The 16,071-nt window shown below is 45.1% G+C and overlaps 1 protein-coding gene across 2 annotated transcripts in view; it reads left to right on the plus strand.

The window, feature by feature from the left end:
- Positions 1-16,071, plus strand: part of SND1 (staphylococcal nuclease and tudor domain containing 1) — a 2,043,911-nt gene that overhangs the window by 14,382 nt on the left and 2,013,458 nt on the right. The window contains exon 1 of one of the 2 annotated variants that reach the window (XM_085653684.1): positions 12,105-12,274. The exons of the other annotated variant lie outside the window; for it this stretch is intronic. Within the exon in view, the coding sequence (XP_085509810.1) occupies positions 12,203-12,274 (72 nt within the window). The 5' untranslated portion in view covers positions 12,105-12,202. Of the gene's footprint in view, positions 1-12,104; positions 12,275-16,071 lie in introns of those variants that run through there. 2 annotated transcript variants of the gene reach the window in all.

Here is a 16,071-nt window from a genome sequence, read left to right on the forward strand (position 1 = left end):
ATTCAGCAAGGGGTCATTTGTGTAGATCCTTCAAGGTTTTTGTATAGAAACTAACAGTTGAGTAGAAACTAGCATTGGCATAGCCAATAGGTTTCGCCTTTGGTACCTTTTTATAAGTGTATAATGCAACAGTTGATGTTGTTGCACCAAGAATATTGTGCTGCATAACTAAATAATTATAAGGTCCCAAAAGCGAGACCTATTGGCTATGTCAATGCTTGTTTTAATAGCATGAGATCTGCCCTGACGCCACTGGTGCAATCTAGAGCTCAAACAGTTATGCAGTAAATCTCCTGCTTTCTTAAAACCCCAAATAACATTGTTCGCTTGTCATCCTCCTTTTTTTGATCTGCACTGGAAACCTTCTACCACAATTGCCTATTCTAACTCTTATAACCAGCAGTCGGGAGAACTGCATGCAGACACAGGGTGGACAAGCAAGCACCTTTAAATCACTGCACTGAACTGAAACTCCAAGATATGTGACACCTGCACACCACTGAAAGACTAGGGAAAACCAACTGTTAGGGGAAAATGGGGGTACATTTAATGTGCTGTAACTCTAGTGGCACCCAGCATGGAAACTTCAGCAATTGGAATTTTTCAATTTGTGCACCAAAATTCAGTTGCAGTTGCAGACACTGCCTTCCTGCACAACACGTCCACTCCAACACTCAACATGTGAAACACATAGTGGCCAGTGCTCCTACAAGCATCATGGACGTATATTGCGAGGAAGCCAACAGCATACACAACAATATAACTACATATCAGCCCGCTGATACTAATGGAGGAAGCCCAGGATTTCCATAGAAGTATTAGGGTGGCGGCAGGCAGGAGAGCCTTCTTGAGTGGGCGGAGAGCTGATTGGTCGTTGGCTGGTGACTCATGGTATACATGGGCATTCAGAAAGACAAGGTCATTGCCTTCTGTTCTCTTGTCATGATTTTCTTTTTGCTGCTGTAGTTATAATAGACACTAATGTCTTGTAAGAGAATTCTGTATTTTGCAAACAAATTGGCCACTGCTGGGATGGAAAGTAATAGAAGTACCGGCAAACAGGTCTTGTTCAATAGTTCCAGAGAATCGACTTCTCGGGTAAAATAGAAAAAGAAGAGGTAGAAAAGAAAAAAATAGGCGCAGGAGAAGAAATGAATATTTGCAAACGTATGTTAAAACCACGTTAACGAGCAGGCATGGAAAGCATAAATGGATCTCCATGGCAGTGGTCAATGGTTAACAGGGCCCCTGTTGCACCGGTGCTCCTTAAGCAAACACTCCCGGTGCTCGGGGTGGGTCCTCCATCCCTTGTAGACTGAGGAGTGAGTGGCTGGGGCAGAGTGCGGCAGGGGGATGAGCCATGACCCCCAACAGTTGATTCCAAGCAGTGGAGGGGGTGCACGGGAGGCTGTCGGACTCCCCATGCCACACCGCAGCACTGGCCTGCGTGGCTCAGATGTTATTGTGGCTCTTCGGCTGACACCTGCTTGAGCATCTGCCTAGGGCTGTGGAGAGCAGAGTGCGGCGACAGGAGCTACAATAATATTTCCTTGGCACTCGGCAAGGCGAGGCCAGAAGACCATGGCGCGGGCACCGTGGAGGGAGCAGTCCTAGCGGCGAGCTTAGAGTATTTCAGCAAAGGCGCACAGACAGGTGACAGGGGAAGGAAAGCCTGATGTAGCTCTGGGATTTACAAATTGAGATACATTGGAAGACAGGAAACGAGGGGGACCTGTCTGGTGTGCTTATTTCTACCTCCTTTAAAGCCACGAAACATTATCTGCTTGCTTTTTGCACTTTGACTGGGTTTAAACAAGCTTTTAAACGTCTCTTGGGCAACATGGGGCTCGCACTGAGGAGAGACGGAGGGAGAACAAGACAGTGTGTTTCACTTGGAGATTAAGACCCCCATTATGAGTGGACAGGAATGTGTGTGGGGGGGGAAATTATCACACCTGATAATTAACATTAGACCTGGATGAGGTAAATACCTAATAAAAAACAAGCATTGGCTGTGCGGCCGTAAAAGCGAAAGTGATCGCGATCAAAGCGAAAGTGATCGCGAGGATGCGCTCTGGGTTAAGCACGCGAGTGGTGCGCGCGCAGCAGTGATCGCGCTGGAAGGGAGGCAGATGGCGGCTGTGCTCGTGCACGCTCTCGTGAACGTAAGCGTTAGGCCAGCGAGGTCTGGTAGCACTTTGAAAACCTGTATACTAAATGCCTCGCAGAGTAGCGCATGCGCTGGCTCAGGCGAGACCTAAAAATTGGAAATGAGTAAAAAAGAAAAAAATAGCCATTTGTGCCAACGTCTTCACTTGTAACTTCTAAGTATGACAGATGTTTAAAAGTAATATACCATTACATCCGCTAGACCCTTCTGGTTGTGGGGATATATAGCACTTTTAGGTTCACCCAAAGCCAATAACTGAGCAGCGTCTTGCAATGTTTTTTTATCGTGTGTGTATATAGCAATTCATTTGGAAAAAAATATAAACAGGGAAAAATCGGTATGAAAGTCACCTATGTATTTCTGAAATGGGAACAAAATATAGAGTTTAGAAACAGTAGCTATTAGCACATCTCCGAAATTGGGGGTACCCATACCATCATGTGAATTGTACATCATTTTTCAAAGTGACTTCTTTTTTACACATTGTCTTACATTTGGAAGGCAGGAATGCATTGAAAGTCAATAGGTAATAACAGTTGCTCCACAATTTTGTGTTCCTCTAAGTCTCCCGATAAAAATGATACCTCATTTGTGTGGCAGGAAACGGCCCAAAACGCAACGCGGGGACACCACATTTTCACAGTGAAAACAGACCCCTTTTTTGCAAAGTGCCTAGCTGTAGATTTTGAACCCTAGCTCCGCCGGCACCTAGGGAAACCTAGCAAACCTATACAGGTGGGCAGCCCCACCCCTGGCCTATAGAAAAATAATCCCTAGCCTGGGGTGCCTCCTGCCCCCCCCCCTCCCCCCCGGGGGGCAGATTGGGGGCTACTTCCCCCATGTGCTCCCCGGGGGGGGGGGGGCAGAAAGACTGTTTGTGCCCAAAATTAATGGGGGGAGCAAAGGCCCTTGCCCAAGGGGCTGCTCTCCCCTCCCTGGAGCTAGTGGGTGGATCCCTGCTTGGGTATCACCCTCCTGCGTTGATCACCAAGCAGGGATTCACTAGGGAAGGGTACCATTGGCAAGGGGAGATTCTCCCCTTTCCAACGATACCGCTCCCATCTGTTTTGGTGCTCGGGGCTGAGATAGCCTCACAAGCACTGAAACTAAGTTTCAGTTTAGTTTTTGTTGCAATGACGATTGCGCGCGATCGTCATTGCAAGGAAATCACAAAATAGGCCTGGGGAGGTTGAGGAAGCTCTCTTCCCCCCCCCCCCCCACACACACACCTCCCCAGGCAAAATAAATTGGAAATCCCTCTGCTGTCTGCAGCAGAGGGATTTTCTGCGCATGTGCTCATGACGGAAACCATTCCGTCATGAGCACAGGAGCACTGGTGCTCATGACGGAACCATTTCGTCCTAAGCACCCAAAGGGTTAAAGTCTAAATCAGCCAGCATTTTCCTGAAATAAAAATATGGAGATTGTGAAATGCTTTGTTATGCATGGCTACCATGGGACGCCTCTATCATTTACACCAATTCACTGCTATGACATAAAAGGTGATACCATAACTCATTACACACTGTTTCTTCATCATAAAAGCTTTCCAGGCCAGGGCTCTCATGAAAGTAGAAGACACAGCTGCAGGAGGGGAAAAGAAGGGAGGTAAGATGATTGAGGTTGGTTAAGGATAAGCATAGCATGTACAGTATTTTTGTTGTCCTTTGGGACGGGGAGGAGAGGCCAAATGTGTATGGCTCCCTCGTTCATGTAATCAATCAGGGGGCTTTTAATGTGCGCTACTCAACCATGAGGGTCTCAAGCCGCACGCAACTCTGGGTCACCCCTCTGCCTCGGCCTAGCAGATATAAGCTGGGGCAAATGATTTTGAGGGCCGAATATACTGTAAAATTATAGATGTGTAACAGTGTTACAGGGATGTTTTTCCCATCTCTTGATTGTGAGTTTCCCCGACTTTTGGAGCTTCACGCAGAACCCCCTCAGTTAAAGAACATTCATGCAGCTCAGTTACCAATCTATAATTTTGTATGTAAATTGGATACATGAAGGAAAAAATCTCCCGATTACTTACTGTATTTTTCAGTAGTCCTAATCGAAGTGTTCCTCATTATAGAGCTTACCTTGAGGTGAGGGTTTATAGCCAAAGGACTGAGGATGAGGGATGAATGGGTAACGCAGCCTAATTCTTTGCATTCCTGTGCAGTATGCTGAACATGTAGCGAGGGTTCAAATGTCTGCTTTATCCTTCAATGATTTAGTCATACATATTAAATTTTCCAGTCTGTAAGAATGTTTACATATTATCATTTCATTAACGCTTCAACTGTTTAAATATAGATACTGTATTCAGGTTGGGAGAGGTATAGTTGTATTACAACACCACGCCTAATCTGAGATGTTTTGGTAACCTTTATTCAGACATCACAGTAGTATCGACGTAGCCATTACTTAGGATTTTTTTTCTTCAGCAAAGCAGTATGGAATTTTAGCTTTTACCACCTTCCAACTGCCTCTACTCTAATTAAGGTTAATGGGAAAATAATAATCTCCTGATCTTTATCTGTAAATTAACCTTGACGGTGTTGCCATACATTAATATTTCCTTTTGCCGTTTAAGTATTTTACAAAGTGGGGAAGTGGTAGCAAATAATACGACCGTCCTTAGCCTTCATCATCAAAATAATGACTGTAGAAGTGTATGCAGCCATAGTTGAATGGAACCATATACAGTGAAGTATAAATCGCCTTACAGCACTGCAGCACAAATGCCAACATTTAGAAACCGCACATGGTCGATCTAGCGAGGAATGTAATAAGCATATTGGCTGGCATTAAAGTAATGCACACGTTTTGTAATTTATACTTTCAAATTTGAGTAAAGGTTCACAATCTGAAAAAATACAAACGTACCAGTGGCGTGTTTCCCGCGTCGGACCTGCACCCAGCGCTCCAGTCTCCCGCCGCCGCGTCTTTACCTTCGCGGCCGCGGTGGGGAGACTAAAGACTAAAGACTACATTTCCCAGCACCTCTTGGGGCAGGAGACCCGCCCAACCAGATTTTGGCGCCAGGAGGCGCATAAAGCAGAGGGATACCCCCGGCAGAGCGGGTTCACAATCTGAAAAAAATACAAACGTACCAGTGGCGTGTTTCCCGCGTCGGACCTGCACCCAGCGCTCCAGTCTCCCGCCGCCGCGTCTTTACCTTCGCGGCCGCGGTGGGGAGACTAAAGACTAAAGACTACATTTCCCAGCACCTCTTGGGGCAGGAGACCCGCCCAACCAGATTTTGGCGCCAGGAGGCGCATAAAGCAGAGGGATACCCCCGGCAGAGCGGGTTCACAATCTTAAAAAAATACAAACGTACCAGTGGCGTGTTTCCCGCGTCGGACCTGCACCCAGCGCTCCAGTCTCCCGCCGCCGCGTCTTTACCTTCGCGGCCGCGGTGGGGAGACTAAAGACTAAAGACTACATTTCCCAGCACCTCTTGGGGCAGGAGACCCGCCCAACCAGATTTTGGCGCCAGGAGGCGCATAAAGCAGAGGGATACCCCCGGCAGAGCGGGTTCACAATCTGAAAAAATACAAACGTACCAGTGGCGTGTTTCCCGCGTCGGACCTGCACCCAGCGCTCCAGTCTCCCGCCGCCGCGTCTTTACCTTCGCGGCCGCGGTGGGGAGACTAAAGACTACATTTCCCAGCACCTCTTGGGGCAGGAGACCCGCCCAACCAGATTTTGGCGCCAGGAGGCGCATAAAGCAGAGGAACACCCCCTGCTTCGCGGGACCGCGCGCGGGCTAAGCCCGGGCAAAGGGCGGGCCGTCTGTGGCCGTCAGGGGCCAAAGGAGGCCGGGCCGGGCCATATCTCTTTCGTCCAAAACACAACTCATCCAGGAGGATGTCCTCTCCAGGACTTTGCAAACCGACTGCCAGGGAAGGGGGCTGTAATGCAGGGACATTGGACAAGTACTTTAAACCTACTAAAGATGATGTGGGTAAGGAAAAATCACTGGAGAAACGCAGGGTTGAGCGGCGGCGCTCCATTGATTCCTTGAAGAATACGCCCCTGCCAGAGATCATCCCGTATCCTATTACCCAAGAGGACGATACGCCCCCACCTAGCTTAAAATCTCCGACCCCTGAGGATTTTCCTCTTTTATTGCGGGACATTCCCACTTCCCCTGAGTTGGCCCCTGGAAAACCCCCAGATATAACTTCTTCTGGGACTTGTCCTACTTTTGTTAATTTGGTCACCCAAATCTCACCCTCGCACGCAGCCAAGAAATGCAAGCCTAAACAAAGAGTTGAGGTAGAGCTGCACAAGCCCCCACCGAGTAAACGGAGTAAAAAGTCAACGGGGGGCAGGGGGAAAATCAAACCGATGCATTTAGATTTCGGTAAAAAACATACACTTGTACCCCAACCTGGGAGGGATAATAAGAACGTTCCCACTGCTCTTCTCTCAAAGGTCTCTAGTTCAACTAGAGCCCCTACTCTAAGCACCCCAGTGGCTGATACATCTAACCCTCTTACAGCTTTAGGGAGCTTAGAATCGCTATTGCGTTCTCTTTTACAGCCCATTAGCGATAGTCTGATAAAAGTAGAGAGTAGGCTTACCTTATTGGAAACAGCTTTTACTAATTTGAACATCATAGTTAGCAAACAATCAAATAACATGGGACCCTATCCCCCCGCAGGAAACCTTACCAAAAAGGGAGGTACGAAGGGTAACCATAAAGTCTCCCCCCAGAGAGTGACTACTGCCCCTCCTCTACAACCATTAATGGCTGTTTCAGACCATGTACCGCGCTGCAATGCACCCAATAGGCCCAGAGAGACATTAAACTCTGCCTCTCAAAGTTCCCACCTGGGGATTATTGACGGCAACTTAGAAGCTGGTGGTATCTCTCCACCATCTCCGGGTCGGCTGGCCCCAAGTCCACGGAGACCAGACTTGCCACCAGAGGCTAATAGTCTAACGGTGGTTTTAGCAGGTGCTCCCCGCTTAAGACTAGGGGAGAACGAGGATTACCAATCACTAAAACATAAGGTCATTAAATGGCTGAATTGGAATCGACCCCTACCGTCCCATTTTAATAGTGAGATTATTATGGTAAGAAGGGTCTCCTGGTTAGGCAAAACTAGGAAATCTATAATAGGGGACTGCATCCTGACAAGCTTTAAGGATCCGGGCACTGTGCGGCATATTTGTAAAGGAATAAACAGGTCATTGGATTCTACTATCCAGACCATGCCAGTATCCTTTTTCTTCCCCCCAACTCATATGCATCATACTCCGACATCAGATGAGTGGGTGAGGGTGGAACATAGACATAGGTATAGGGATCATGCACAACGTCCAAACTTTCAGGTGCAAGAGAGGCCCTACTTCCATTTTAATCATTTTAATCGTTTTAACTGCCTGAATGGTTTGGATGGGGTCGATTGACTTTCTAGTGATAAACCAATGGCTGTGGATTGTGGTGCCTGCAGCTCTCTTAAGCTACCTACCTTGACTGCTGTTGTATTGGATGGGCCACTGAATAATCGGGCTGTTTTGGATAATTTATCGGCCCATAATGTTACCAACGCTCTTGGAAGTTCGACCAACACATCATTGGTGGAGAATGTCTGTAGCAGGCCCTTTGACCCACCGGCCCCTAGTGTCAGTATTACATTAGTATCTCCGATATTAGTGGGGCCTGGAACTACATTTTGCAATACTATCCCATTTCAACGGATGGCCACACAGCCTACTACTGACAAATCCCGAGCTGTATGTGAGGACGCAACATTAACGCCACAACCTAATTACAAGCAGACCACCAGTGTTAAACACCTAGGCAGGCAAAGTGGTTATGATCTGTCCATCCTTAGCTGGAATGTTGCAGGCATCGAATCTAGACTGTCTGACCCCCAGTGGGTCCAGCTATTGGATGGCAAAGATGTCATTATGTTTCAAGAGACTTGGGCTACAGGGAATGTGTACCTAGAGGGCTATCACTGTTTTAGCGTACCTGCCTCTAAGCCCGCCCATGGTCGAGCAATGGGAGGACTCTTTATAGGGATCAGAATATTGGCTGGCGGTACTTTTAAGGACCTATCATTGGGGAACCCAAATATCCAGGTCCTCGAATATAAACGAAAGACCTTGATTTATTTAATCAATTTTTACAATAATGATTTTAATTCGATACCAAATAGGAATTATGCAGCACTTTCTAATTTATTGGTACACTTTGATGCAAATATGAATATAGGCCCAGGCGAGAAGGCAGGGATCCTCATTGGGGGTGATTTCAATGCAAAAATCTCAAGTAAATACCAAGCAGAGGACAAAAGCTGCTCCGATCTAGCAGATCGCAGAGGCATTGAGCTTGTTAAGATTTTAAACGACCACATTCTTAGTAATGTTATGGAAACAAGCCAATCCCCAGGACTGACCCACGCCCCCACGTTTAGAGGGAGAGACTCAAATTCAACGATTGATTTTATTTTCACATCCCCCCACTTAACAGACTGTGTTACTGACTCAAATGTGGTAGAGACCCTATATGGAGACCATAATCCTCTTACAGTCACCTTGTATTTGGGCCCCAGCCCAATATATGCTAAATTTAATGGCGCAAGAGATATCACGCCATCGGGTGACGGTCTCCGTCTTAAATGGAGGAGAATTGACTGTGAAGCCCTACTTGACCACGTAAAGAATGATCACCTAGCATTGGTAAACTCCTGTCTATCAATGGATGAAGATTGTCACAGAATAGTTGCCGATTTTGGGAAATTATGCGTGGCAATTAAAAATTATTTGTTAGTCCCTATACTCCCTGAGACGAAGGACCCTAGATGGTTCAATTCGGCTTGCTCTATGGCAAATAGGGAATTACGTAGGGCACTAACCATGAAACCAAGGAACACAGCGGAGGTACAAACAGCTAGGAAATTTTACAAACAAAAAATAGCTGAAAGGAAGGCGGCACTTCTGATGGAACAGTGGGAGTCCCTGGTTGATAGCGCCAATTTAAAGAGCAGCGGGCAATTCTGGCCCGCTGTTAGGAAAATGCGCGATATGGGTAAAAATGTATCCCCTATTGGCTGCAATATAACTGGCCCTACCTGGGAAGCCCACTTCTCCAACATATATGCTGCTCCCGCTGAAGAAATAATTACCTTGGATCTGAAACAGTTGGGAGACTTACGGTTTGATCTCCCTGAGGTGACGACAGCCATTAGAGAGAGCCTAGGCAATAAGGCCCCTGGACCAGACGGCCTACCGATAGATTTTATAAAACACAGCACAGACCTATGGGCACCAATTTTATATAACGTTTTTAATAGTATGACACGAGCGTCCATCCCCGAGACATGGTCCCTTAGTATTATTGTTCCAATCTATAAAAAGGGCGATAGGTCAGACCCAGCAAACTACCGACCAATTTCGCTTTTGGACAATACTCTAAAAATACTTGGGCGAGTCATTTACAATAGGGTGGTAGAGTGGGCTGAAGATTCTGACCTATTGGATCCATGTCAGATGGGATTTAGGAGTGGGGTGGGCACGGTCGAACAATGCTTGAATTTAAAATTAATAATTGATAAGTATACCGTTGCCCGATCCTCTCCTATATATCTCGCTTTCATGGATCTCTCATCCGCATTTGACCTGGTAAACAGATCAAAACTGTGGTCAATGCTTCTCAGTTATGGATTGGACGAGCCCTTAGTACACTTCCTGGCATATCTCCATACCGATCTTAGGGCACAAGTCAGGATTGGGTCAGGAGGAGAAGTCTCTGGTGCTATAAAAATTGGCAGGGGGGTCAGACAGGGGTGCGTCTTAGCACCCCTGTTGTTTATCGTTTATATTAATGGCATAGCAAAGGCCCTAAAACAAGTAACCAGAGATGTCCCAACTATCCAGGGGCACCCCTTGCCAGTTTTATTATACGCAGATGATGCGGTCCTTATGGGCCGCACCCCTAATGCCCTCCGTGTGCTTGTGGAAAATTTTGTACATCATATGGAGGGCTTGGACCTGCGTGTGAACTTTAAAAAATCCTTTGTTATGTCATGCGGACCTGGTAAACGGAAACTTAACACCGTCCATATCGGGTCTGACAAACTTGACTCCGTAAATTCTTTTATATATCTAGGGGTGGCCTTCGCTGCGAACAACTCGTGGAGTGGGCATTCCGCCCACGCCACGAGCAAGTTCTCGAAGGCCATTAACTCAATACTGAGTCTCCCACGCCCTAAGAAATTAGGTGCAACCAGTGCTATTTTAAATTTTTTTAAATTACAGTGTGTTCCTGTTGCCACCTATGGGGCCGAAGTTTGGGCTACTGCTAAAAATCCTGGCATCCAACGAGAAGAGACACGTTTTTGCAGAAAAGTTTTGGGTGCCCCAATTTCGTCCTCTGGATTTATCTGCCACAAAGAGCTAAACCTCCCTTACGTTTGTGATTTCATTAGAAGCAGACCAGTTCTATTCTGGCTGAGAATTTGGAGGAATAATGCAGCCTCGCTAACACAAGACATAATCAAAGATTGTCTTAAATGTGACCATGGGCTTTTAATCCCATGGTTAGCGGGAGTTTCAAAATCATTAAGCGCTGTGAATAAAGGTGATCTCTTTGCAGATCCCTCCAGTATTGGATGTCAAGACAAGGTAGAGGTCAGACAAGCACTATATGCACTTTATGAGGCAGAACGGTTGGAAAGGGAAACATTGAAAGCTACGGTTATTAGATATATTGAGAATGACCTGCCCAGGCAACCTCTCCCACTTTATCTTACTCTACCTATGACTAGTTGGGAGAGGTCTCTGTTATTTCGATTAAGGGCCGGTTCCATAAAATTCATGCTGGGTTTCCCTTTGGGTTACAATTTAATTATTGACCGTAACCCGTGCCCCTGTGATAGCACCAGTAAGCAGAATGAGTTACACTTTTTATTCTTTTGTAAATTTTACTTAAAATATATCAACTGGTTTTTAACACCCTATTTTAGAAAACACAAACCCCTTTCTCTTATGGAGTCTCGTCAAATGTTACTCTCCCTGGACTCTGAGGAACTGATTTTTCGTACTAGCACCTTTTTAAGACTAATAATCCGTGTACGCAATATGATGGAAAATCCCTGAAAGACTGTTGTTTTAGTTCCTTATAAAATTTTTTAGAGATATTGTATTGTATATTGTAATGATGAATTGTTTTTATGTCTGTACTTTTATGAATTCAAGTAATTCGAATAAAGGTCTTTTGAAATTGAAATTTGAGTAAAGTCAACCTCTCGCACACAGTGCTGAATCTCCCACCTACCTAGTGAGAAGGGCTTGAGTCTAATCCACAGATGCCAGTCTAAGATGTTAGCTCTGAAAAGAGCAGATCTTTGTAGCATCTAAAATTCCTTGGAGTAGGCATTCTGTACACAGCAAAGCTGTTTTACCGTATAGAAATATTTTCCAAATGAACATTGCACATTGTCATTTTTATTGAGTTGTGGTTTTATTTTATTAGGTGCTATATTATAATTGTTTTGGTTTAAAAAACCAAATGGGGATCAACTGCCTAAATCACAAAGGGTATAAAATACGCTGGGACGGAATATTAGAACTCAAGATCTGTATTAAAAATACTGCCGCCTGAAATCACTTCTCGTGGGTATGCATCGCACATCTGCAACATGTAGAAAAGTGTGCCTTTGCCGCTTTCTATGTCTACGCTCTTCTTTGTGGTCGATCGGGAAACGTGTCCTATTAGTCCTTCGTCCAGAAGCGAGACACGTGTCTTAACAGTCCTTCGTCCATATCGGTGGCAGAAGAAGAACTAGACTTGTGAACGAGGCTTGGAAATCAACGCGATAAGCGTCCAGCGGCCGCTGCTTCCTTGTCTGCGGAGTACGCGCGCCCCCTTGTGTATTGTGTGTAGAAGCGCGTGAGGCGATAGCTAACGTGTGTGGCTCTGACCCCTCTTTCTGTGCCCGAGTAGAAGTGTGCACAGCTCTCGTACCGGTCTCTGACAGCTGCCAGCGCGCTTAACACACTAACCTCCCGCCCGTCTGGTTAATTATGGCATCTTCAGCAGAAGCGCCACCCCCTGCAGTCCCTGTTGCTCCTCTGCAGAGGGGCATCGTTAAGATGGTGAGAGAGGGTAATCTGTTCTGGCAAATACGTTTGCAACCATTGACTCCCAGTAATTATCCTGGAATACCAAGTTGTTTTAACTGTCTGCATAACCCCTTTTAGATCTGAGCGGTTTAGTTTCTCGTAGCCAGCTTAGTTAACCGTAGCAGGCTAATGATTGTAAATCGCGCCTCTAACTTTGGGTTCTACTCAGACCGTTGCTTACTATGCGTGTAACTAATCAAATAGTTTTGACTAATGACACACACACACACTCTCTCTCTCTCATTTCTTTGCCCATGAGTATTAATGCATCGCCAGCAACTCTAGCTTCATAAATCGCAAACCAGCATGTACCAATTGAAGTTATGTCTAGATCACTGGCACATATGCAAAAACCAGTAACGCTGCAAGCATACCTTTTTAACTTTCAAAAGATCTTTAAAAACAGAGTTTAAGAGAACGAACCGTACACAAAGCCCCTTAAAACACTAACATGAAAGCTTTTCCCAGCCTATACGACTACATTGATAGCTGGCACTGCAGCACAAACGTTTACAAGAGATCGCTAAACTCTTCCTCATCAATGTTCTCGCGGTGTATGCACGTGCCCTGCCACAAGAGTCCACTCTCCTTTATTACCATTTGTACTTTATTATTATATTTTATCCTTACCCCTTGTTCTTCTCTGATCTGGAATTGAATACTTGAAATCATGACTGTCAGGTTGTCAAGGTCTGTTCTTTTTCCAGGAGAGGTTTGGTTCCGTTCTACGATCTTTACTGCTCAGCAGATGTAATTTTTGTGTGACTGGTACTGCTGTACTATCCATTGCTTTTCAAAGCAGATTCTGTTCACCTTGGGCCTTGCCATTGATGCTTCACATCCACTTGAACTTTTGTAGGAATCTGAGGGGCATTATTTCCTTAAACCCTTCTGATTACAGAGGTAGTTGCTGGACTGATTGGATAGTTGGGATCTAAATTTAATTATGAACTATACAAGTATGTTTGTCTCATGAGGTGATTTTGAAACCTGGTTAGTCTTTCACCCTAAGATTTGATACAGCATTATTTTTCGTGTACTGCTCCTAGACCTATTTTCTGATTGTATTATTGCAGATCCTTGATACAATAAGACATCTGCACTACCTGTGCCTCTTGTGCATGGTTGGATCCCATCTTGTATGCTTTTTTTTCAGTTAAGGGAGAATGTCCATGGTACTCCTCCTGGTAGGTGGTTGAAGTTGGTGAATTCTACAGCTCATTGGTGGTCAGGTTTCCTGGATGGGGGCCCACCTAGCTTTGGTTGATCCCAGAGCAGATTTTCAAGGGGCATCTTAAGGGACCATTGCTATTCATCCGCTCTTTCACCTCCCTTGTTTATACATCTGTTTGTCTTCGCTGATGTTGCTGCAAACTTTGCATTGTTTTAGTCTGTATAGTAGTATTGTTTCCAGCTTTACTGTTAGTTCAGTGTTCTTTGGTCTATTACACAGCTTTCCAAACTTTTCATGTTGGTGACACACCTTTTAGACAATCTTCATCTTGTGACACGGTAACGCGGATGAGCGCAGCGAGCGAGCCCAAACCACCTAAAGGGGGATCGGGGTGTTCTCCTCCTGAGAAAATTTTGACAAAATAGTGGGCAAATGGTGCAATTTCAAGCAAATTTGAGAAAGCAGGAAGGTTAATAAAGCAATTGCGATACAGTTATAACAGACAGTGACTGGCAAAACTGGGTGTAAGCAAGGTTAGGTTTGTGTCTGAAACAAGAATATAATCATGCACACATTGACACTGAAGTATGTAAATGTCTCCCATACCTCCCCCTCATACTCTGCCACAAACATACATAAATATACAGACAAAGGATGACCGACACATGTTCAAAAACAAACATACAATTACATGCATAGAAATATGTGACATTTCCAGACTCGAGCACATGCACATACACACACACACACACAGAGATGACCTAAAGAAGCAATGGCATGGTGAATACAAATTTGCAGACACGCGCATACACAAAAGCTTGCACTCTCCTAGACACAAAGGGCAATTGACTAACAAGCACACAATGCTGAAACGAGACAAACTCTCCGGGAGCACCCCAAAACAAAACCGGAAGCACCTGCACTTTGACAGTACACCCTCAAGTAACTGAAACCATGTCTGCCCTGCTAGATGGTTAAAATCAACTGGCTTGAAACTCGCACACAGTTGTGGAATAAACACGCAAAACAAACGCAGAAACTCTTGCAGGCAGACAAACACACTCAACAACTTGCACACAAAGAAAAAAACAAAACAGGAAGGCAAATACATGCAGGTTGGAAAGCCTAAACATGAATGTAACCAGACATGGTCCCAGGAGCACACAGTACAAACCGAGAGGTCCAGGGCTACAAATGGACGGTAACATGACCTGGGAGGCAGCTCTAAGATGCTGTGTACTATAGATGGCTGACTCTGTTTAATACCACAGTAGTGACATTATTGGGGGGACTGTAATAGCCCCTCGCACATGTTTTGTTTCCTTCTCCCTCCTTGCTTTCTTCTCTGTATAGTTCTTTGTAATTCTAGAATTGCCTATAAATGATTTTGAACAAAAACTACTATAACTCTCAGGGCAATCAGGCAATGCCTAAAGAGCTGTTCTGAGAGGTCAATCAGTGGGCATTGTTTTGGCTGTTTGTTGCCATGTGTTATAGTCTGCTGGGTAGGTTTTTACTGTAGATTTCCCTTGTATTACCAGAAACATTGTCTGCGGAAGTTCAAATCCATGCAGTCTTCCATACCTTATGAATCACTCCTTCGGTGTGTCGAAACTGCCCTCATTTTCAAACATTGGCCACTTTACTATCTGTATAATTCACTAATGGGGCGCCACTTTTATTTGATGCCAGGAATATATTCTGTCTCAGTCTGACCCGGCCGTTGTGTTTGCATGGACCTGCGCCGCTATGTGGATAGAAAGGCATTGGGCTGACTTCGTTGGGGGCCTTTCTCATCCTTTTTCTAAAATTAGAAGGCACAGTCCTGAACACTTTTAGCAAACAGGAGAAAGCTAAGTTTCAAATGCTTTTTATTTGCTCTATCTTTACTGCATGTGAAGTCAGGTTAGTGACACTACTAATTACATTTGACAATCTGTGTAACACTGCTAGCGAGAGTACAAAAGTGAATTTTAGCAACACACCAGTAAACTGATCGAAATGCTCAGTCAAGAGTGCTTTTGTCTTTGCTATGTGCCGTTAAGATTTTATTTCTCACCCCCTACCTTTGTGGGTTAATCAAGTATAATTGTTAAGGCATTTCATAGTTTATTGTTTAATTATATCGCAATCAGGTAGATTATGTAGATGCTTTTATGGGAATAAAAATAAATACCTTCATATGGTTAAAATGTGACGGGGTGACAGTCTCATGTTACAACTACAGCTGTTTTAATGAACTTGTGGTTAGGCTGTTTGTACTCATTTATTTAGGTAGCATAGTGCTTGGGGAAAGTAATGTCTTCTAATTTTGTTAGCAGAAGTAAACATATTAGATTAAAAACACACCACCCTCTTCGCTGGCGCAGTTGCTTCAGACTAAAAACATAACTGCAATCTTGTATAAAAGTTAATGACTCTCCATGGTACCACAAAACATCAATCACAAGCCTGAAGCCTTCCTCAGTAGGGTGGGCTGCAGCCTGCTGGGACCCCCCCCCCCCCCCCCCCTTGCATTGGCGGCCTCTCTCACGTCATCCACCAGAGATTTATTTCACTTCTTCACTGGGGTCTCCGGGAAGACACAAGGCCTGGG

Source organism: Triturus cristatus, chromosome 4_1 (assembly GCF_964204655.1).
Source record: "Triturus cristatus chromosome 4_1, aTriCri1.1, whole genome shotgun sequence".
Classification (NCBI taxonomy): Eukaryota; Metazoa; Chordata; class Amphibia; order Caudata; family Salamandridae; genus Triturus; species Triturus cristatus.